This window comes from Pteronotus mesoamericanus, unplaced genomic scaffold, assembly GCF_021234165.1.
Source record: "Pteronotus mesoamericanus isolate MK-2021 breed Mesoamerican mustached bat unplaced genomic scaffold, CSHL_Meso_final contig_69, whole genome shotgun sequence".
Lineage (NCBI taxonomy): Eukaryota > Metazoa > Chordata > Mammalia > Chiroptera > Mormoopidae > Pteronotus > Pteronotus mesoamericanus.
Window position 1 is genome coordinate 3,883,387 of NW_026555237.1, and position 18,339 is coordinate 3,901,725.

General features: G+C 41.2%; 1 protein-coding gene across 1 annotated transcript in view; it reads right to left on the reverse strand.

Annotated features, from left to right (window-relative positions):
* SCD5 (stearoyl-CoA desaturase 5) overlaps positions 1 to 18,339 on the reverse strand; it is a 155,359-nt gene that overhangs the window by 26,041 nt on the left and 110,979 nt on the right. The window contains exon 3 of the mRNA XM_054582334.1: positions 13,598 to 13,803. Coding sequence (XP_054438309.1) covers positions 13,598 to 13,803 — 206 coding nt within the window. The remainder of the gene's footprint in view (positions 1 to 13,597; positions 13,804 to 18,339) is intronic.

The following is an 18,339-nucleotide window of genomic DNA, read 5'->3' on the forward strand; positions in this document are numbered from 1 at the left end:
CCACAGGGGTGAGTTCCAAGATCTCCAGTGGATGCTTGAAACCACGAAAAGTGCTGAACCCCCTATGTATACTGTTTTTCTCCTATGCGTACATACCCATAATGAAGTTTGATTTGTAGCTCTGGCTGGTGTGGCACAGTGGACTGAGCACTGGCCTGTGAACTGAAAGGTTGCTGGTTCGATTCCCAGTCAGGGCACATGCCTGGGTTGCAGGCCAGGTCCCCAAGTGAGGACCTGTGAGAAGCAACCAATCAATGTATCTCTTGCATGTAGATGTTTATCTCCCTCTCTTTCTCCCTCTCTACCCACCTCTCAATAAATAAATAAACATGTTTTAAAAAGTCTGATTTATAAATTTGGCACAGTAAGGATTAACAGTAATATCTAATAATAAAACAGAGCAACACTACAATAAGGGTTACTTGAACATAAGCACTGTGTTAGCAGTAGTTACCTGCAGTACTGCAGGTAACAAACCATAGGCAGTAAAACCGCAGATATGGAGGGGACTACTGTATAATATATATGATGCCATCAATGTTACACAATAGATCAAGTCCCACTATTGTGTCTCTCTTCCAACCTTCAAAATACCTCCAGGACATAGAAGGCACATGGGACATCAAGCAGCGCTATGTGGAGTGATTCCAGTGAGTACATAACAAAGCCAAATGGAGCGCTCCAGGAAGGGTTACTTTTCAATATACACCCTTAATGCAACTCACAAAGCATCTTGTAGTGCAGCCTTGTGGTTGAGGGCTCTTCCTTGTCTCTGGACATCCTTTCTATTGACAAAGAATTGAAAAAATGGCTGAGAATTCCATCCAGGTTAGTTTAGCAAGGGTTTAATTTCTCCAGCACTCCTGTGTACACTGTGCCAATAACAAAAGCTCTTACCTCTCACCATCAACATTCCATGATACTTTCAATAGGATATCACATGGTGAGGTGGGCCTGAGAAAGACAACTAAATTATGTCAAATAAAAGCTCTCTGGTAGCACTGTAAAGATGGCCTGCACATGACTAATCTAAATATTCTCCTTGGGTAATGAAACAGCTATCAATAAATTCATTACTTAAGACAACATTTTCACTCCAACTGCCAACTGACAAGGGGTCGCCATAATACTCTGCCATCGGCAGTCTGCATCAGTAAGAGAAATTGTATCTGAATTTCACAAATACGTATGAATCACTGCCTTTCCATTTAAAAACGTGACTTAGCCTTAAAAGTTCCACAAAATAGCTGCCAAAAGGACATTAACCTTGCAAATCATTTTATGGCAAGAACTACATGTTGGATGGTAAGTAATGGATCTGTTTCAAGTCAACTAGTCTACTTCTTACTTTAAATATATGCATTTGTGGCTTCAGGCACTTCTTGTTTGCACACCTTCTCCCATATGACTCTCTTTCTAGATTAGTAGTAATTGAATAAATCTAGAGAATAGTGAGAGCAAGAACAACAAATGCGTAACATGCCCCACGCCTTAATTTGTCTGTTTATACATCAGATTCACATGTGATTGTTCTACCTTCCTGCTGTTCTATAAGACGTAGGAGGATTCTGGGTAGGAAAGTGGGTTTTGTCTCACTTTGTTAGATCTTTCACTTCAACAAAAATAGAGGGAGGAAATTAACTGAAGAGGAAGGAATCAAGATGGCGTAGGAGTGAATGGAAGTAACACTGACCTCCTCCCAGGACCAATCTAGAATTAAGACTAAATTGTGGAGAAATCACCTGGAACAAACAACTGAACAATAGCGAGAGAGGAGCCTTGTAACCTCAGAGACAGAAGAATTGGCTTTGGCGCAATATAACTGGTAAGGAGTGTGGTAGAGACTCAAGAAGGTGGATGGGGTACTCACAGGTGGCAGCACCAGAAAGATATTGAAAGGGCCAGTTAGGTCTTCCTGAGAAGAGTGAGGTATAAATCAAAAGCAAGGATCTTTAGCATACAGCACCAGAGCCCAAAAAGTACACATAAAACAGCCAGCTGTGAAAAATGGCAGGGCTGCTCTCTGCCAGAGACAGGCAGCTGGAGAGGCAAAGAGCCTTTTAAATGGCCAATGCATAAGTTTTTATTTGCAGCCACTTACCCTGGTCTCCGGCAAAGGCAGGAGCAGAGTGGACTAGAGAAGCCTGAGGAGAGACTGGGGAAGAAGGCTTTGGAGAGAGAACTGAGAGTAGCCGGCGGGATCTCAGTGCTGACTCATCCTTCATGCGGCAGCAGCCATCTTGCTTAGGCAGAGACCACTCCACCTGAGGGGAAGCAGCATCAAAGGACCCATAGCCCCGCCCCAGGTGGAATTCCACTCTGTCCTGTGCAGTCTAAGTCACCTGTTGAGTGCAGAGTGGCAGCCACAGATAGTAGATCCTTGGCTAAAGGGGGCACAGAGTGGTCTGGAGACAATTAAGGAGAGACTGGGGATGGAGGTTTTGGGGAGAGAACGGAGAAAGTAACTGGTGGGATCCCGTTGCTGAGTCCTCCCCCATATGGCAGCAACCATCTTGCTCAGGAAGAGACCACTCCCCTGAGTGGCAGCAGTGTGAGAGGACCTAATATGCCCACCTTCAGGAGGGACTCTGCCCTGCCCTGAGCTGTCTAAGCCAGTCTGCTGATTGCACAGTGATTAGATTAATAGATGAAAAAGACAGCCACAGACAGTAGATTACTGGAAGTCTCAGACTGCCTAAGGTGAGAGAGGGACGACATCTGACATCATCAGAGGAAGATCCATAAAGTAAAAACAGCAGTCTCGAACCACAGAAGTTCACACCACAAAGTCAGGAAATCAAGACAGATCAATTTAAGAATCAGAAGCAAAAAAGAAGAGTCTCACAAATAATGGGAAGACAAAGAACTACCCCCCACTCGAAGGGAAAGGAGGAATCCCCAGAAAGAGAAATGAATGAAACAGAGGCAAGTAAACTATCAAGATACTGAGTTCCAAACAACTGTTCTAAGGAAGCTTAATGAGCTCAGTGAGCTCAGAGAGAATTACTAAAAACTACAGGGAAACTACGAGGAACTTACTGCAAACTATATCAGTATGAAAAAGGACAGAAACTATCAATAAGAGACAAGAGGAAATGAAGAGTACAATTTCTGAGTTGAAGAACACAGTAGAAGGAATCAAAAGCAGGCTAGATGAAGCTGAGGACTGAATCAGCAAGCTGGAGGACAAGGTAGAAAAAAGCTCCCAGAAAGAGCGAGAAAAAGAAAAAAGACTCAAAAACAATGAAGAGGCATTGAGGGAAATGCAGGACAACCTGAAATGTAATCATATCCATATAGCAGGGATACCAGAAGGAGGAGAGGATGAGGAAGGGATAGAGAACCTGTTTAAAAAAGTAATGATGGGAAACTTCCCTAATTGGAGGAGAAAAAGTCACACGAGTCCAGGAAGCACAGAGGGTCCCATTCAAGAGGAACCCAATGAGGCCCACTCCAAGACACATCATCATTAAAATGGCAAATATCAAAGACAAAGAGAGAATCCTAAAGCAAGCATGGGAGAAAGAGGTAGTAAAATATAAGGGAGCCCCAATAAGCCTAGCAGCTGACTTCTCAACAGAAACACTGCAAGCCAGAAGGGAGTGGCAAGAAATATTCCAAGTCATGAAAAGCAATGGCCTGCAACCAAGACTGCTCTACCCAGCAAGGCTTTCAATTAAAATGGAAGGCAAAATAAGGAGTTTCCCAAAAGAACGCTAAAAGAATACATCTCCACCAAACCAGCATTGCAAAATATGCTAAAAGGACTGCTTTAAAGTGATGAAAAAGAGTCTATGAATACCCAGTTCCTTTCACAGTTGCCAATACTTGATATTACTAATATTTTTAATATGTATTAATCTGATTGTGACAATGATGTGTAAATTGTTCCTTATTTATTAAAACTAAACCTGTTTTCGTATATTTCTTGCCCATTTCTATCATTTTTAAAAAGGTTTAAATGACTTTTTGGTATTCTTTATCCATTTATTAATTAAAGGTTTATAGAATTTTTTTCCCTAAAAAGAAAAAAACTATCAACCCTTTTTTAAATGTGTGGCAAATACTTTCTCATTCTATTACTTGTTCTTTAACTTTTTTAATATATGTATATTACTATGTAGTCTTAAATGTTTAATATAGTCATATTGTCAATATTTTATTTTATAGTGTCTGGGTTTGAATATTTTACTTCAGGGTAAGGAAAATATTAGTTTGTATTCTCCTAAAACTCCTTAGATTCTACATATTGATTTTTAACTCACCTGAGTATTTCTTGTATAATGTGTGAAATAGGGCTCTATATTTGTTTTATCTCAAGTAATAGTGGTCCATGCACCTTACTTGTTGAATAAGCCTTGTTTTGCCAACTGATTTGAAATATCAATTTAATCATATATTACATTGTTAGACAAATATATAGGTTTGTTTCTAGAATGTTCATTATATTTTATTGATCTCCCTGATTATTCCTGTGCTGGTGTCATGATGGCTTAATTGCTGAGACTTTATAATGGACTTAAATGTTTTAATATTTTATAATTGACTTTGACACTTCAAAAGAATAAATAAAATCAATCTGCATTTAAGAAAGAAAGAAAGAAAGAAAGAAAGAAAGAAAGAAAGAAAGAAAGAGAGAAAGAAAGAAAGAAAGATGGAACTCCTTCCTTTTGCAACAACATGGATGGAACTGGAGAATATTATGCTAAGTGAAATACGCCAGTTGGTGAAAGACAAATACCATATGATCTCACCTTTAAGTGGAATCTATTCAACAAAATAAACTAACGAACAAAATAAACCACAGGCATGGAAATATGGAGCAGACTGAATGTGACCAGAGGGGATGGGGAAGGAGGACAATGCTGGGAAGAAGGGGAAGGGACTAGACAAAGAACATGTATGAATGACCCATGGACATGGACAACAGAGTGGGAATGGACTGTGGGAGTGGGGGTTGGGGGTGGGATGGGTGGAGGGGGGGAAAGGGGGAAAAATTGAGACAACTGTAATAGAATAAACATGATTTAAAAATTAAAAAAATTTAAAAATATTACCAATAATGATTATCTACTGTACCAAAATATCATTTATAAAATCTAACCTTATTTTGTCTTCTACATGTTATTTAAATTTTACATTAAAACCAGCTAACATTTTATCTCAGCTTTGGTAATAAAGTAATATTTTACTAGCAAAAGAATAATTTAGTGGAAACACGTTGTTCTTTTTTGCCATGGTTAATCAAGGTCATGGGGAGCCAGAATATTTAGATTCAAGTCAAAAATGCAGGGACCACCATCTACATGACAGAGTTATTGAAAGGATCAGAGATAATGTGTGTTAAGACATAACATAAGTACATAGTAGGCTACTGAAGTATATCAAAGATGCATGAAGATGCTTTTATTGCCATCAACAATGAAGCTAAGACAACACATTACAAATAGCAGTTCCAGAATCCATCGACATGTGTTGATATGTCTAATATGCTAGTGAGTGAAGTATTCAGGTTCCAGACACTTAAGAAACTGTCTCCTCATCCTGCCAGGGGAATTTTACACATAGAAATGGATGGTCAATGTGGGGAGAGAGAAATGACTGCTAATGCAGTTGGTGTGTTCACACACACACACACACACACACACGCGCGCGCGCGCACGCGTTCTCCCAAACTCCTACTCAGAAAAGTTCCTCTTACAGAGTCAAACATATGACATTTTGACTTGGAAAATTTTTTAAAAGTCAAAACAAGATATTGAATTTTGTGCCACAATGGTTTCTCCCCTGCCCAGATTTTTAGCCACTAAAATGGGGAAATTTGGATGTTGACACTGCAACCTCAGTATTGAATCATCTCTGTCCTGTATTCCAGAGTAAAATTCAGCTCTCTGGTTACACCAATCAGAGTCTGTTTAGAAACGCCAAAGGTTTAATAAGAGCAGTTAAAGGATGTTTTACTTCTTCCATCTTCCATTGACTTTTAACACAAAAAAATATAATTAAATAGAGTTCACACCTCTTCAGTTGATTTTTATCATGTCTTTGGAACTTAGAGATTCATAATTTTAATCTCTGACAAACGCAGCTGGATGCAGGGGATATTAATTGAAGGAAAAAAGTATTTCATTCTCAAAATTTTTATGGAGCCAGCATAAGATGCAACAGTTGGAGGCAAGGGCAGAGTGGGAGAGAAGATTCTGGGGCTTGAGCTGTTAGCCAAAGGTAGATTGCCCCTCAAAAATGGAAGAGAAGACTCAAGGAGAGGGAATATTTACATACACAAGGAACGTACGGAAAGAGTCAATCAGAGCAAGACCAAAGAAGTGAGGAGAGACTACCAGAAGACAAAAAAACCTTCCTCTCCCTGCCCCCATCCCCCAAAAATCTGCCTCAGCAGTAGGCTAAATGGCTTTTGTTCTCTAATGCCATTGGTAAGAGAAAGGACTTCTTGGCATTGAGAATGTGGTGTGACAAATGAGAGAAAATGTCCCTATGCACACAGAAGGGCACAAAGGGAGGAACAAAGCCCTCGGGCAAGTGAAGAGACAAAGGCTATGTGAACAGAAAGAGGCAATGGACAGGAGGGAGTGAACCACAACCAGAGTTGTGAGACAGGGGCTGAGTGGCAGGAGACGGAATGGGGAACAGCAAAGGCAGGTGGCAGATGCACGGAAGGGCTTCCTCCCTGACATTTCCACACCCAACCAGGGGAGCTCCAGAAGAAAGAGCAGGTACCTCCAGAAGCTGCTCTTCTTGTTCACTGTCTAATCCCCAGCACCTAGAACAATGCTTGGTATATAGTGAGTGCTCAAAGCACAGGTGAATGAAAAGTGATACATACAGAAATGAGAAGGAAGCTGAATACCCTGAGAAAGACCATGTGCCTCATGGCCTCCATGACTCAGGTGTGAGTTGGCAGAGGGGATACCAAAAGGCTGGGCTTTCCTACAGCATGGTTCAGTGATAGTCACTTTGGGGCCAGTTTCGTTTTGCTGTTGCGGGACCATCAAGGACCCAAGTGACACCTGCAGTGCTTATAAGGGCAACTGATGAGCAAGGCAGTGGTAGAGAGCCGTTGTGCTTAAAAGGCCCCACCTTAGTGTCTGTCTGCAAATCTCACCCATGTTTAGGTGTTCGAATGTCTCATTATCCAAGGCCTCTCCTTTGGTGATAGTTTCCATGAGTTTACTACAAAGGTTATAATGGGTTCAAACATTCAGAGTCACTAATATTTAGCCAAGAATCATTCCATTAACTTAGCAACACATTTGGTAGGGCCCTGAGGAAAATGGACTCAAAGTATAGATACTCCCAAAAGCCCAACACAGAAGACTGATCAAAGAGGTTGGCTCAAGGGTGATGGAGTTAGGCTGCCTGTGGATTCCCAGTGACTCACCCCACTCCCTAGGGGAGAGCCCAAGTGGAAGACAAGGCCATGAGTAGTATGTAGAAAAATGAAGATGAGTCAGTTGTAGACTTGTCTGCCTGCTCAGCCCTGGCTATAGAATGGTCACTAACAGGGAGACGCACTTAGAGCTTAGACAGAGAGGAGTGACAATGTCATAAAGAGAAAGGTATCACTGAGAGATGTCATGCTCATTCTTTTAAATAAAGACTAATGATAACAGATGAGGGGACAAATGGAGATGAAATGGGCCTCAAAAAGATTCTAGTCATTCAAGTGCCTTCCTGGAGTGGCAAGATTTATATATTTTCATCTATTCACAGAGCACTGTACAAAACAGAAGCACTGCACTCTTCTGAATAATTCCATCCATCTTCTCTTAGTTAATCCCATCACCATAGTGATGAGGCAAGGACCTTGTTTCTACGTGTCTGCACTAGACTAGCATCCTCCTCAATGTCTTCAAAAATACACCTGGCAGTGTGTGCATGCTACTTCTAATGGAATTTCTTATATAAGACAGGAATGAATGGGATAGGCAAAACATTAGGAAAAACAGACTCTAGATCTTATCCTCATTCTGTCATCTCAGAAAGAGGATTTGAGGTTCCAGTTTCTGCTTACTAAAGGGAAGCAGAGAGGCTGCTCACTTGCTCCATAAAAATGTTCCCAGACTGACAAACATGTAAAGGCCAATCATTTCACCAAGGCAGAACAATTAAGGAGCTATGGTGGAGACTGCTAATTGCTTAACCCATATCTATTCACCCTTCCTTCCACAGAAATAAAACCAGGATTTTACTCGACGGGCAATGTATTTATCAAGAGACTACACTTCCCAGTTTCCTTTGAGTACAGATAAGGTCAATGAGGAGTAAGTGGATAGGCTATGTGTCTTCCAGGAAAGTTCAGAGGTGAATGGCTCAACTCCCCCACTCCCAACTTCTTTCTGGTCAGAGCATTAGTGGTCACTTTGAACTTTCATTTTATTAAATGAAAGGATGAAAGGCACAAGCTAAGCATCATGGAGCAGAAATACAAAAGGATGCTGTTCCCTACTTAATATGTGCTGACCCTGGATTGCCACAGTTCTTTTATATCGGAGAGAGGTAAACATCCACCTTGTTTAAGCCAAACAAAATTCCTAACTGACGGACCCATTGCCGGTCTTCTGAGTAGCTCCCTTCTGGGCTCACCCCCAACATTGGGGGCCAGGCCAAGATCAGAGGTGGAGACCCACCCTGGGAGGGAAAGCAAGGCCCTTCAAGGCACACGATCTAGGGCAGGAGTTCAAGTTGCCAGGATCTAGATGTGATACCACTAGCTCCTCTCTTTCTCAATGCCTAATCCCTGTCTTTGCGTCATTCACAGCTTGATAGTAGAGCAAAACTTGAAGTAGTCCAGTTAACTACTTGGTAAAATTATCTTTTGGAGAAAAAGCCTGGAACTATAGCTTGAGCTGCATCACTTTCCTTTTATCCTTAACACCATTATCTTCTCTCTTCATGAGACTGTATAAAGAAAAGTTGATCAAGCCTCGCTCTCTGGCAAGACTTTCTTTGGGGAGGTGTCATTAGCATGGCTAAGCACAAGTTACTGATCAACTGCAATATTAATGCGAGTGTACTGAATGAAGGAGGAGTCTCTAAATCTTTGGTCTCTGTCACTTACACATTTCCTTATTTGAGGAAACTATCCATGTGGCACTTAGCTGGATCTGTTTGCACAAACACTGCACCCAGGAGGGCAGTGGAATCAGTTGCAAACCCTGGCTACCAACACTGGAACAGGGACTGTTGCCCTCAGAGATCCATATGGGAGCAGCTGGGAACTCTGTAAGATGTGCCACTGAAATGACCCAGGACTGGGCCCTGAAAAAACTGGGCACCTTTCTCTGCTTCTTGTGAAGGCTCCAACTCAGCCTATGGTAGCAAAGACTGAGACTTGGTGTGGCAGTTCCACTGATAATGGCATCCAACCTCTGGCTCACACCCTGAAGCACAAGGACTCATTCCTTGAGGAAGCTGTCTCCTCCCCATGGCCTGACTGGCAGAACCAGTAAAGCTGGCATCATGAACAAGAAAATGCCCAAACCACTGTACTCTCTCTGTGTATCCTAGATGTTGGGAATCATCCCGCCAACAGGCGAGAGGGCCCCAAGGCTGGAGCTGAGCAAGGAGGCCTTGGGAAAACAGGCCACTGAGGAGACAAAACCTGCCCCTCTGGCAGGGGTGCAGCCCCTGCCTCCCTCACATCACCCTGCTTGGCCCCGGAGGATGGCTGGTTAGTCAATGATGGGTTAGACCCCTTGATGGCAGGGGCAACGTAAGACAGGCACAGTCACATAGGGGCCATCAGGGAAGGACTTGGGGGACACAGAGAAGGGGCAAAAGACCCTTATTCCTCGGCTTTGTCATGGCTGGAGTTCTCATTCTATCTGAAAGAAGTCTCTGTATCTCTTGGCTGCTCTGCCCAGCTGCCTGACCGGGTCAGTGAGATGATACTAAAGGCAGGTACATCCCTAAATGGGATCAGGCGGCTCCCAGGGACAATTAGGCCTGGCAAAGGAATGCATTAAATCCTATGAAACTTACTTTGCTAAGAATGCCCTTGAGTTAATGAGCACCGATGTTTGGAGTCTGAGCATAGGATATGATCAGTTTCCCAGGTTTCAGGGCCAAATGGGTGCCACCCTGTCTACGAGACCATGACTAGAGGCAAATCTCTGAGTTCCTTCAATCATAGGCTTTTGACATTGATTGATGAGCCTTGCATGCATGCTGTATACCCCTGCACATATCGTTCTCAATAAAAGCCACTTCAAGAGAAGGGCTCAGGGCATTCTCTACTAGAGGGAATCACCACTCCCTTTTCCTGGCAGACTGAGAGTGTCTGGGAAGACATTTTATTTCCTTCATCTGCAGCAACCTGGGGGGATTTTGTGAGTCAGTATACCTCCCATCACCTAGAAGTGCCTTTCCTTTAGTTCAATGATTCTCCGTCTTATTTAGATCATGGATCTCTATGTTCTCTAGGCTGAATAATTACCAAAGGACATGAAGCTCACCCACACTTCAGAGAACTGGCCTTTCAAACAGCCAGATATAATTAAAAGACCGTTGAGCAAATAACCTTGCTACAAATGCTTGTGTCCCCTCAACATTCATATATTGAAATCTGATCCCAATGGTATTAAGAGGTGGGGTCATTAGGAGGTGATTGGATCATGAGGGTAAAGCCATCCTGAATGGGATTAGTGCCCTTATAAATGAATCCCCAGGGGAGCAATGAGAAAAAAGAGACACCAGAGGGCTCCCTTTCTCCTTCTGTCAGGTGAGAACACAATGAGAAGACAACTGCCTATGAACCAGGAAGAGAGCTCTCACCAGACACCAAATCTAATGATACATTGACCTTGGACTTCCCAGCCTCTGGAACTGTGAGAAATAAAGGTTTGTTATCTAAGCCAACCAGTCTATGGTATTTTTGTTATAGCAGCCCAAAGAGATGAGGACAGTACTTACGTTTCCAACTTTCTATCTACATTTTGTTTATTAGTTTCCCTATGGGAAAACTAATTTGTAAGGTCCCTACTAGCTCTTAAGTTCAATGGCTCTATACAGTTCTTTGAGATGAAAAACATTAAATATCCTTTCTCCCATCCTCATCTAACTTCTCCTCATCTTTCAGGTCTTAGCTTAGAAGCTAGTTCATTCCATAGGCCTTTGCTTACCCTTCCCAGACTGCTGTGTGGCCTGGACCACCCTATTTAAAGATGTATCCTCAGCACTGATCTTAGCAGGAGCTAAATGACATATATGAAATGATGATATGAGTGGCTTGTTTCTGATAGTTACCACCTCCTTTGGTGACTAGACTGGTGATGGAAGATATTCTCAGATAACTATTCAGGGAGCATGCTGAAATAGCCTTTGCTCTTCTGTCTGAATTTAGAAATAGTCTTTGGACATATGTACCATGAGTATAAACCTAATGAATAAGATTACAGTACCACATTTTTTTCAGGGAAAAAATGAAAAAAAAAACCCTTCCATTTTTATGGTCAGAGAATCCCAGACTATTATTCTCAGCTCAGTTCTCATTAATAAAATGGGAGATCCTTTGTCTTCTTATCTGAGCTCTTCAAATTAATCTAAGGTCAGATTATCCCAAAGCATTACTAAATTGTATAGCAACATCATTTATATTACAAAATTGGAAATGACATACATATCCAGTCAGAGTGATGGTTAAATAAACTATGACACTCTACCAGTGAACTTGTACAGCTTTTGACAATGTGCCTACAATATACTCTGAAGTTAAATGGTGAGACATAAATTATATACGCGGTATGACTGATGTCACATAAAATGTATCATATAGATGCATAAAATATAGGAAGATATACTACAGAATATTAATAATGGCTGTGTATATGTATTAGGATTGTGGATGATTTTCTTTCTACATTTCTGAATTTTTCAGATTTTTTCATGGTGAAAACCAAAATCAACAAATCATGTAACTGTTAATTGAAAACATCTTGTTATTTTCTGTTATAAAACTTTTGGCTATTGACACCAGGTGTGTCCACTTGAAAGAGCTGGACTGAGGAGCAGAGAGAAGACCCTGTGGTGCAATCAAAATGGGGGATGGAAATGCATGGAGTCCTCTGGAGTAGCAACTACCCGTGTCATAGTTATCACTGGTCTTAGCTCTCATTATGTGCCAGGCAGTTCGCATACACTTCCTTTTTGTGTCCTTATAAACACAGAAGGAGTTAGGTATTAGTGTTACTACCTTTTTATAGCTGAAACAGAGCCTTAGATAGGTCAGTTCTTTTGCTAGTAGGAGGAGGAGCCACAGAGTTTAATCCTGGGCAGTCTGTGTCCATAGTTCACCATCTTCTCACTCTGCTCTACTGCCCTCTCCTATCTAAAAACAAAGGCTGAAGGTAAATTGATCATATTTCTAAGCTACCCTTTCCTTTTATGCAGGGCTGAATCTCTAGCCCTGGCCAAGTAGCTCAGTTGGTTAGAGAATTGTCCCAATATGCAACTGCAGTTGTGGGTTCAATCCCTGGTCAGGGCACATACAAAAAGGAACCAACAGATAAGTGGATTAACAAAACAGTGTTTCGGTCTCTCTCTCGATTTCTCTCTCTCTCTCTCTCTCTCTCTCTCTCTCACCCTCCTCTCCCCACAAGATCAATTTTAAAAAAAGAAAAGTCTTTTGTGTCAGACAAACATACAGCCTCCACTTCCATTTTTAGGCAATTCTATTCAGACAAGTCTTCAAACGACTCCTGCTTGTCAGTGAACATGGTCTCTAGTAGCCACTTGTTCACCATATTATCTCAAGGCTCTAACCAAAGGGCAATCTATAAATTGTCCCTCTTTGGGACAATGTGCTCAGCTTTGAATACAAAACATGAATCCATTGCTTTGGGGCAGAAAGCCCACTTATAAATGCTCTCATGGTGACCAACTTCACAGACCCAGACCAACATGGATACAGTCCATGCCAGCATCCTAGTTAAAAGGTGAATAACGGTTGCTGTCTACTTGCCAGCACAACTGTAGGCAATCTTTCTCCATGTGCTTTTTTAAAGTAGATTGACCCAGCAAACGACTGAATATGCCCTGCTGACACCATTAGTGCACACAGCACTTTGAGCCTCTCTATTCCACGGTCACATTCTCTCTGTACAGAAACCTACTGGTGTAACATTTCTAGAAAAGAGGGGAGGGGAGGCTTCACTACAAGATAATTCTAGGAGAACAGAGAAGGGTACCCGAAGACAGTCCAGTCCTGTTGGAGTCAGGTGTATCTCTAAAATATGGCATCTTCCTTTCCTTGCCTGCCACCTCAGGGAAACATGAATGGGGGAGTAGGGAGCTACAGAAACAGATTCCGTGAAATGAGCTAAGCAGATTGTTCTGAAGGAAATGGCACTGGGGGTAAAGGAAATCCATTTCAAATTAAAATTAAAAACAAATGTGTGAGCAGGGAAAACTTAATGAGGAAAAGGAAATGAATAAACCGAGAGATATCCTAGCAAGAAGACCGAATCATCAGAGAAAGTGCCATGAGGATAACTACTTGGGGATATAATTGTGTCCATTGTGCTCTGTGTCTCTTGGACCTGTCCTCTGAGGGACAGCTCTATGGTGTCTGCTCACTTACTTTCTCTGGAACCGGACCACAGGATCAGCCAGCAGGTCAGTGACGTCTAGCTTTCTCCCCTTCTCGATGACATCTCGATGCTTCCGAACAAACAGCCACCCGATGTGAGAGAAGAAGAAGCCCCGGCGGGCATTGTGGGGGTCAGCATCAGTCTCTGAGTACTTGTGGTGGACTCGGTGGTCCCTGGACCACTCAAAGATGTCGTTCTGCAGAGAGAACGCAGACTCTAAGAGACAAAGCACCCTGGCACTTTCTTGAAAGCATGTCAACCTCCCTTCGCCCCACCCCCCCACCATCCTTACCACTGACACCTTGCTCCCATCCTCAACCTCAAGGTCAATCCCTCGGGTTGGTCTGGGGAGGTTTTCATAAAAACAAGAGTAAATCCTTACTTAGTAGGGATCTTAGCTTGTGTTTAGGATGTGTCCACCGCAGAAGGTTCAGTCTTGTTGAGTGAACTGAGGGGGAAACCTGAAAGAAAGTTCTGGTGGAGGCTGTTGAAGTCTTCTGTGAGATCATTCATATCAAGAAAAGAGAGATCCAATGTCAGGATGAAGTCTTCCTTGTCAGAGGAGAGGGCAACCTTGAGTACGAAAAGGTGTTGGTTCTTGGCCTGGACCTCTCTGCCCTCGAACCCACACTAGTAACAGCCTTGATGCTCAGCTTAATGGAGACCAGGAAGCCAGTAAGGAAAAACTGAAAGAGCTACTTCACCAAATCTCTGTCAAATACCAAGGCACAAATAACAGTGTTTGAGGACTGCTGTAACACTGTGCCACAGAAAGGGAGAGGAGGTGACTTTGGTTCCTTGACAAATCTGGTGTATTTAGCCATATCCACCAGGTGAAGAAGCAGTAATACCCAAGGAGCAGGCAACACTTGCTAGATACCAAGAGAGGCTCTGCTGCTCTAGGAAGGAGAATCATCAGAATCCAGCAGATTCTGCCAAACTCATAGAAAGGGTGAGGCTCAGGCACACATAGGGGGCACATCCTGTTGACCCTCTTGTAATGGGAGATATGGGAGGGTGTCAGGGGGCTGGAGGCCCTGTTTGAGCCACCAGGAGACAGACCAACTGCATTTAGGCTGGTATAATTAATGAAACCTTATCTATTGCCAATGGCCAGTGAAATCTAGAGACCTCCAATTTGCATTCAGTTTTGTTTCTAACACTTTGAGAAGGCAAATTACGTCGGAAGTACTGCTTTTGACAGAAAAATTAACCTGAAAATAAAAATACCTTTATAAAGTATATAAAGCCTTTCTTGAAAAAAGTGGTAACAATGTTTGATACTATACTATTCAGTACTTAGTTGTACTTAGTTTTTACTTAGTTTTTCTAAGTACTTAATTAAGTACTTAGTTTTTATTAAGAATCTGCTATTTCAGGTATTGGCTTCATCCTGCTGATGAGAAGAAAGGGAACTATTTTATTCTCAAAGTTCCAACAATTCTTTTAATCAAAATGGGTTCATTGAGTTTTGGTTTCTCTAGTGTACCCAGTGCTACTAAAAGATTACTCAACCTTGTATATCCTATAACACCACTGAAAACTTAAAATTTTTTAAAAGGAGTTTATTTATTTACAGAGAGGGGAAAGGGAGAGAAGAGTAGAGGGAGAGAAACACTGATGCGTGAGACAAACATCGATCAGCTGCCTCTCCCAAGCCCCCAACGAGGGACCTAGTCCGTAATCCAGGCATATGCCCTGACTAGGAATTGAATCTGTGGCCTTTTGCATTTCAGAACAATGCCCAACCCACTGAGCCACATCAGTCAGGCTGAAAACTTTTAAGTTTGCTTAACCTTTGGGTAATGGGTCAGAGAGAGGAGAGATAGAAAGACCTTAAAAAATATATGCTCAGCTTAAATATAAAAAGAGAAAATGGGTGTTTAGCAGTTTGTTTAAGGCAAAAATCATAGCCTGGTTTACTGTGATAAGAAAGAGGTCTTTGGATTTTACATGTATTTAAACACAGTGGGCTGGAAAAAGTGAATGCATTTCTTATTTATAATCTCAGAATGCATAGTTGGAAAGGAATTTTAAAAGTCAGTCAAGATCACAAGAACCCAGAATAATTTACTCCTTTTGCATTAGTTTATTGCTTTTATTGCAATGCTCATCTGAACACAGGAAGAAAGCGGAACAATCTCTTCCCAGTTCACAGATGGCAAAATTAAGGCTTAGAAAGTATCTACACAAGTTCATCTACTAGGTACAAACAGTAATGGAACAAAATCGTGCTCTTTTACTCCTTAGTTCACATTCCTTTCAATGAACTAGTTCCCTTATTCTCCAAATTTGGTGGTGAGGAGGTGGGAGTGTTTAAAAAAATTCTCATTTTTCTTGTTAAAAAGTTATATTGAGCCTTTAATTTATCACAGTGCAATTTTATAACTCTAAATGGTGAGTTCCAAAGAGCTAGAAACATTCCCACATAATTAAGCATAACAACACAACAAAAGAATGATAATGAAGACAAGTTGGAACAGAGAGATTTATTTATTTTAATTTCTCTTACCTGGATACCTTCCTGAAAGAAGCCACTTTGACTGAAACCACGGGAAGAAGCAAGGGGTTTAGCCACATCCCAAACAACTGAGCACAAATTCAAGCCAAAAATACTCTTAAGATATGTTTTTTTAATCCTTTGTTGTTTTGTTTTTAACTCTAAAGCTGAGTCCAGTGAAAAAGTGACTCAAAGAACAAGATTTAAGCCAACAATGGGGCAGAGAGAGAACAAGACTCAGATGCTCATGCAGGGGCCTTTTTCTTGCATCTCATCTGCATTTTGCTTCTATCCTGGAGTCACTGGGAGTGGGAGTTGATCTGCGAACAGCATTTGCGTTAGATGGAAAGCTGCGCGTGCCTAGAGTGTGCCTGGCATAGGCACTATGTGCAGAAGGGAGAGCTGAGGGCTGATGAGGAGGGAGAGACGGCTAAGCAAACTTCAGGAGGTGGAGAGTGAGAGGAAACAGCCTGCCATAGCCCCAGTAATATCCTAGTAATCTCTCTAGCTCCTGTTGTTTACATATGTTGATTACTATTGTCTGAAACTGTGCACCATTCCCTCAGCGCCCACACCCCCGCGCCCCCCCCCGCCCCGCCCCTTCACAAGGAAAAAAAAAAAGTGAGGCCCAAAGAGATTGTGAACTTCCATCAATGAGCTGACCCTCAAGTATGTGAATTCTGCCTGTTCACAGCCTGTGTGCACATCTGGATAGTGGCCATGATGTTGAACTCAGCAGCAATTCCTGAAACCGATAGGCTTACATATTCTAACAAATCGATTAACAAATGATTCAATTCGCAACTTAAGAGTTCATACTTAATGGTGGGTTCTGATAGGTCACAGTCTTAATACACAACCGCATGACTTTCAAAAGTGGACATTCACCACAAGTTTACTGATCATTTCTGACAAAGAGTCGGAGTGGCGAATGGAGCTACCTTAGTTCTAAGAGCCCCGGGTATAACTGAGGCACAGGCAGGTAGGGGAGCAGAAGAGGAAGAGAGCAAATTTAAGAGTGTACAGGTGGTAGGTTTTATTATATAAGGAGTCATACCATGTTTTACTTCGTGCTGTCCCAGAGAAATATAATACAAGTCACATATGTAATTAAATTTTTTCTAGTAGCAACATCTAAGAAGTGAAAAAAGACAAGTAAAATTAATTTTAATAATATTATTTATTTAACATATTAAAAATGTCATTTCAATATATGATTAACATAAATTATTAATGAGATACTTTATATTATATTTTTGTACCCATTCTTTGAAACTGATGTGTATATTTTATACTTCCAGCACACTCAGTTTAGACTAGCCACATCTCAAGTGCTAGTGGCCAGCCACAGGTGGTTAGTGACTACCATAACTCACCACTTACACTTTTCTATATGCATTATACTTTCTAAAAGTTTTTTAAAAATAAAATAAATAAAAAATGTGTAAGTTTTAAAAATTCAATGTTGCCTTTTAAAATTTTAAAAAATTTAATGTTGCTTCCCTGTGAGTGTGAAATTGACACAAACCAGGTAAAGGGCTAACGGGCTGCACACACCAAAAGTGTTAAAACTGTGCATATGTAAAATCTAACAAATTGTTTTCTTTAACTTAAGGAAATTTATTTTAAGGTAAATTAAGATAAAAGGAATTTATCTTAGGGAAATAATCATGTGTGCAAAGATTTAACTACAAGGATATTCACTGCACTGAAAACATGGAAAAGCCCTAGATTTCCACATAATAGGACATGATTGAATACCTTGTGAGACATTGTGTGTGTGTGTGTGTGTGTGTGTGTGTGTGTGGGCACAGAAAACTTCTGGAGAGAAATATTAAGAGAAGAGTGTTAGGGTTACCTCAAGGGAATCAGACTAAGAGGTAAGAGATGAGGGGAAATACTTTTACATTTTATCTTATACTCTGAAATTTTCAACAAGAGCATCTGTTGGTTTTACATTAAAGAACTAATTTACCAAAAAAAGGATATTGTACTACTGACATGGAGCGGTAACAGGGAAAATAGTTAAGTGAAAAGTAGTTTCCAAAATAGTAGGTACAATATGAACCCATTTTTAATAAAAATTTGTATTTGGGCATAGGAAAAATAAAGGAAGTATATAAGTCAACCTGTTTATAGTGATTCTAGAGAGTGGGATGGTAGGTGATTTCTAAATTTTTCTTTTAGTTAGTGTTTTTAAAGTTTTTATAATAAACAAGTTTTTCTTTTGTA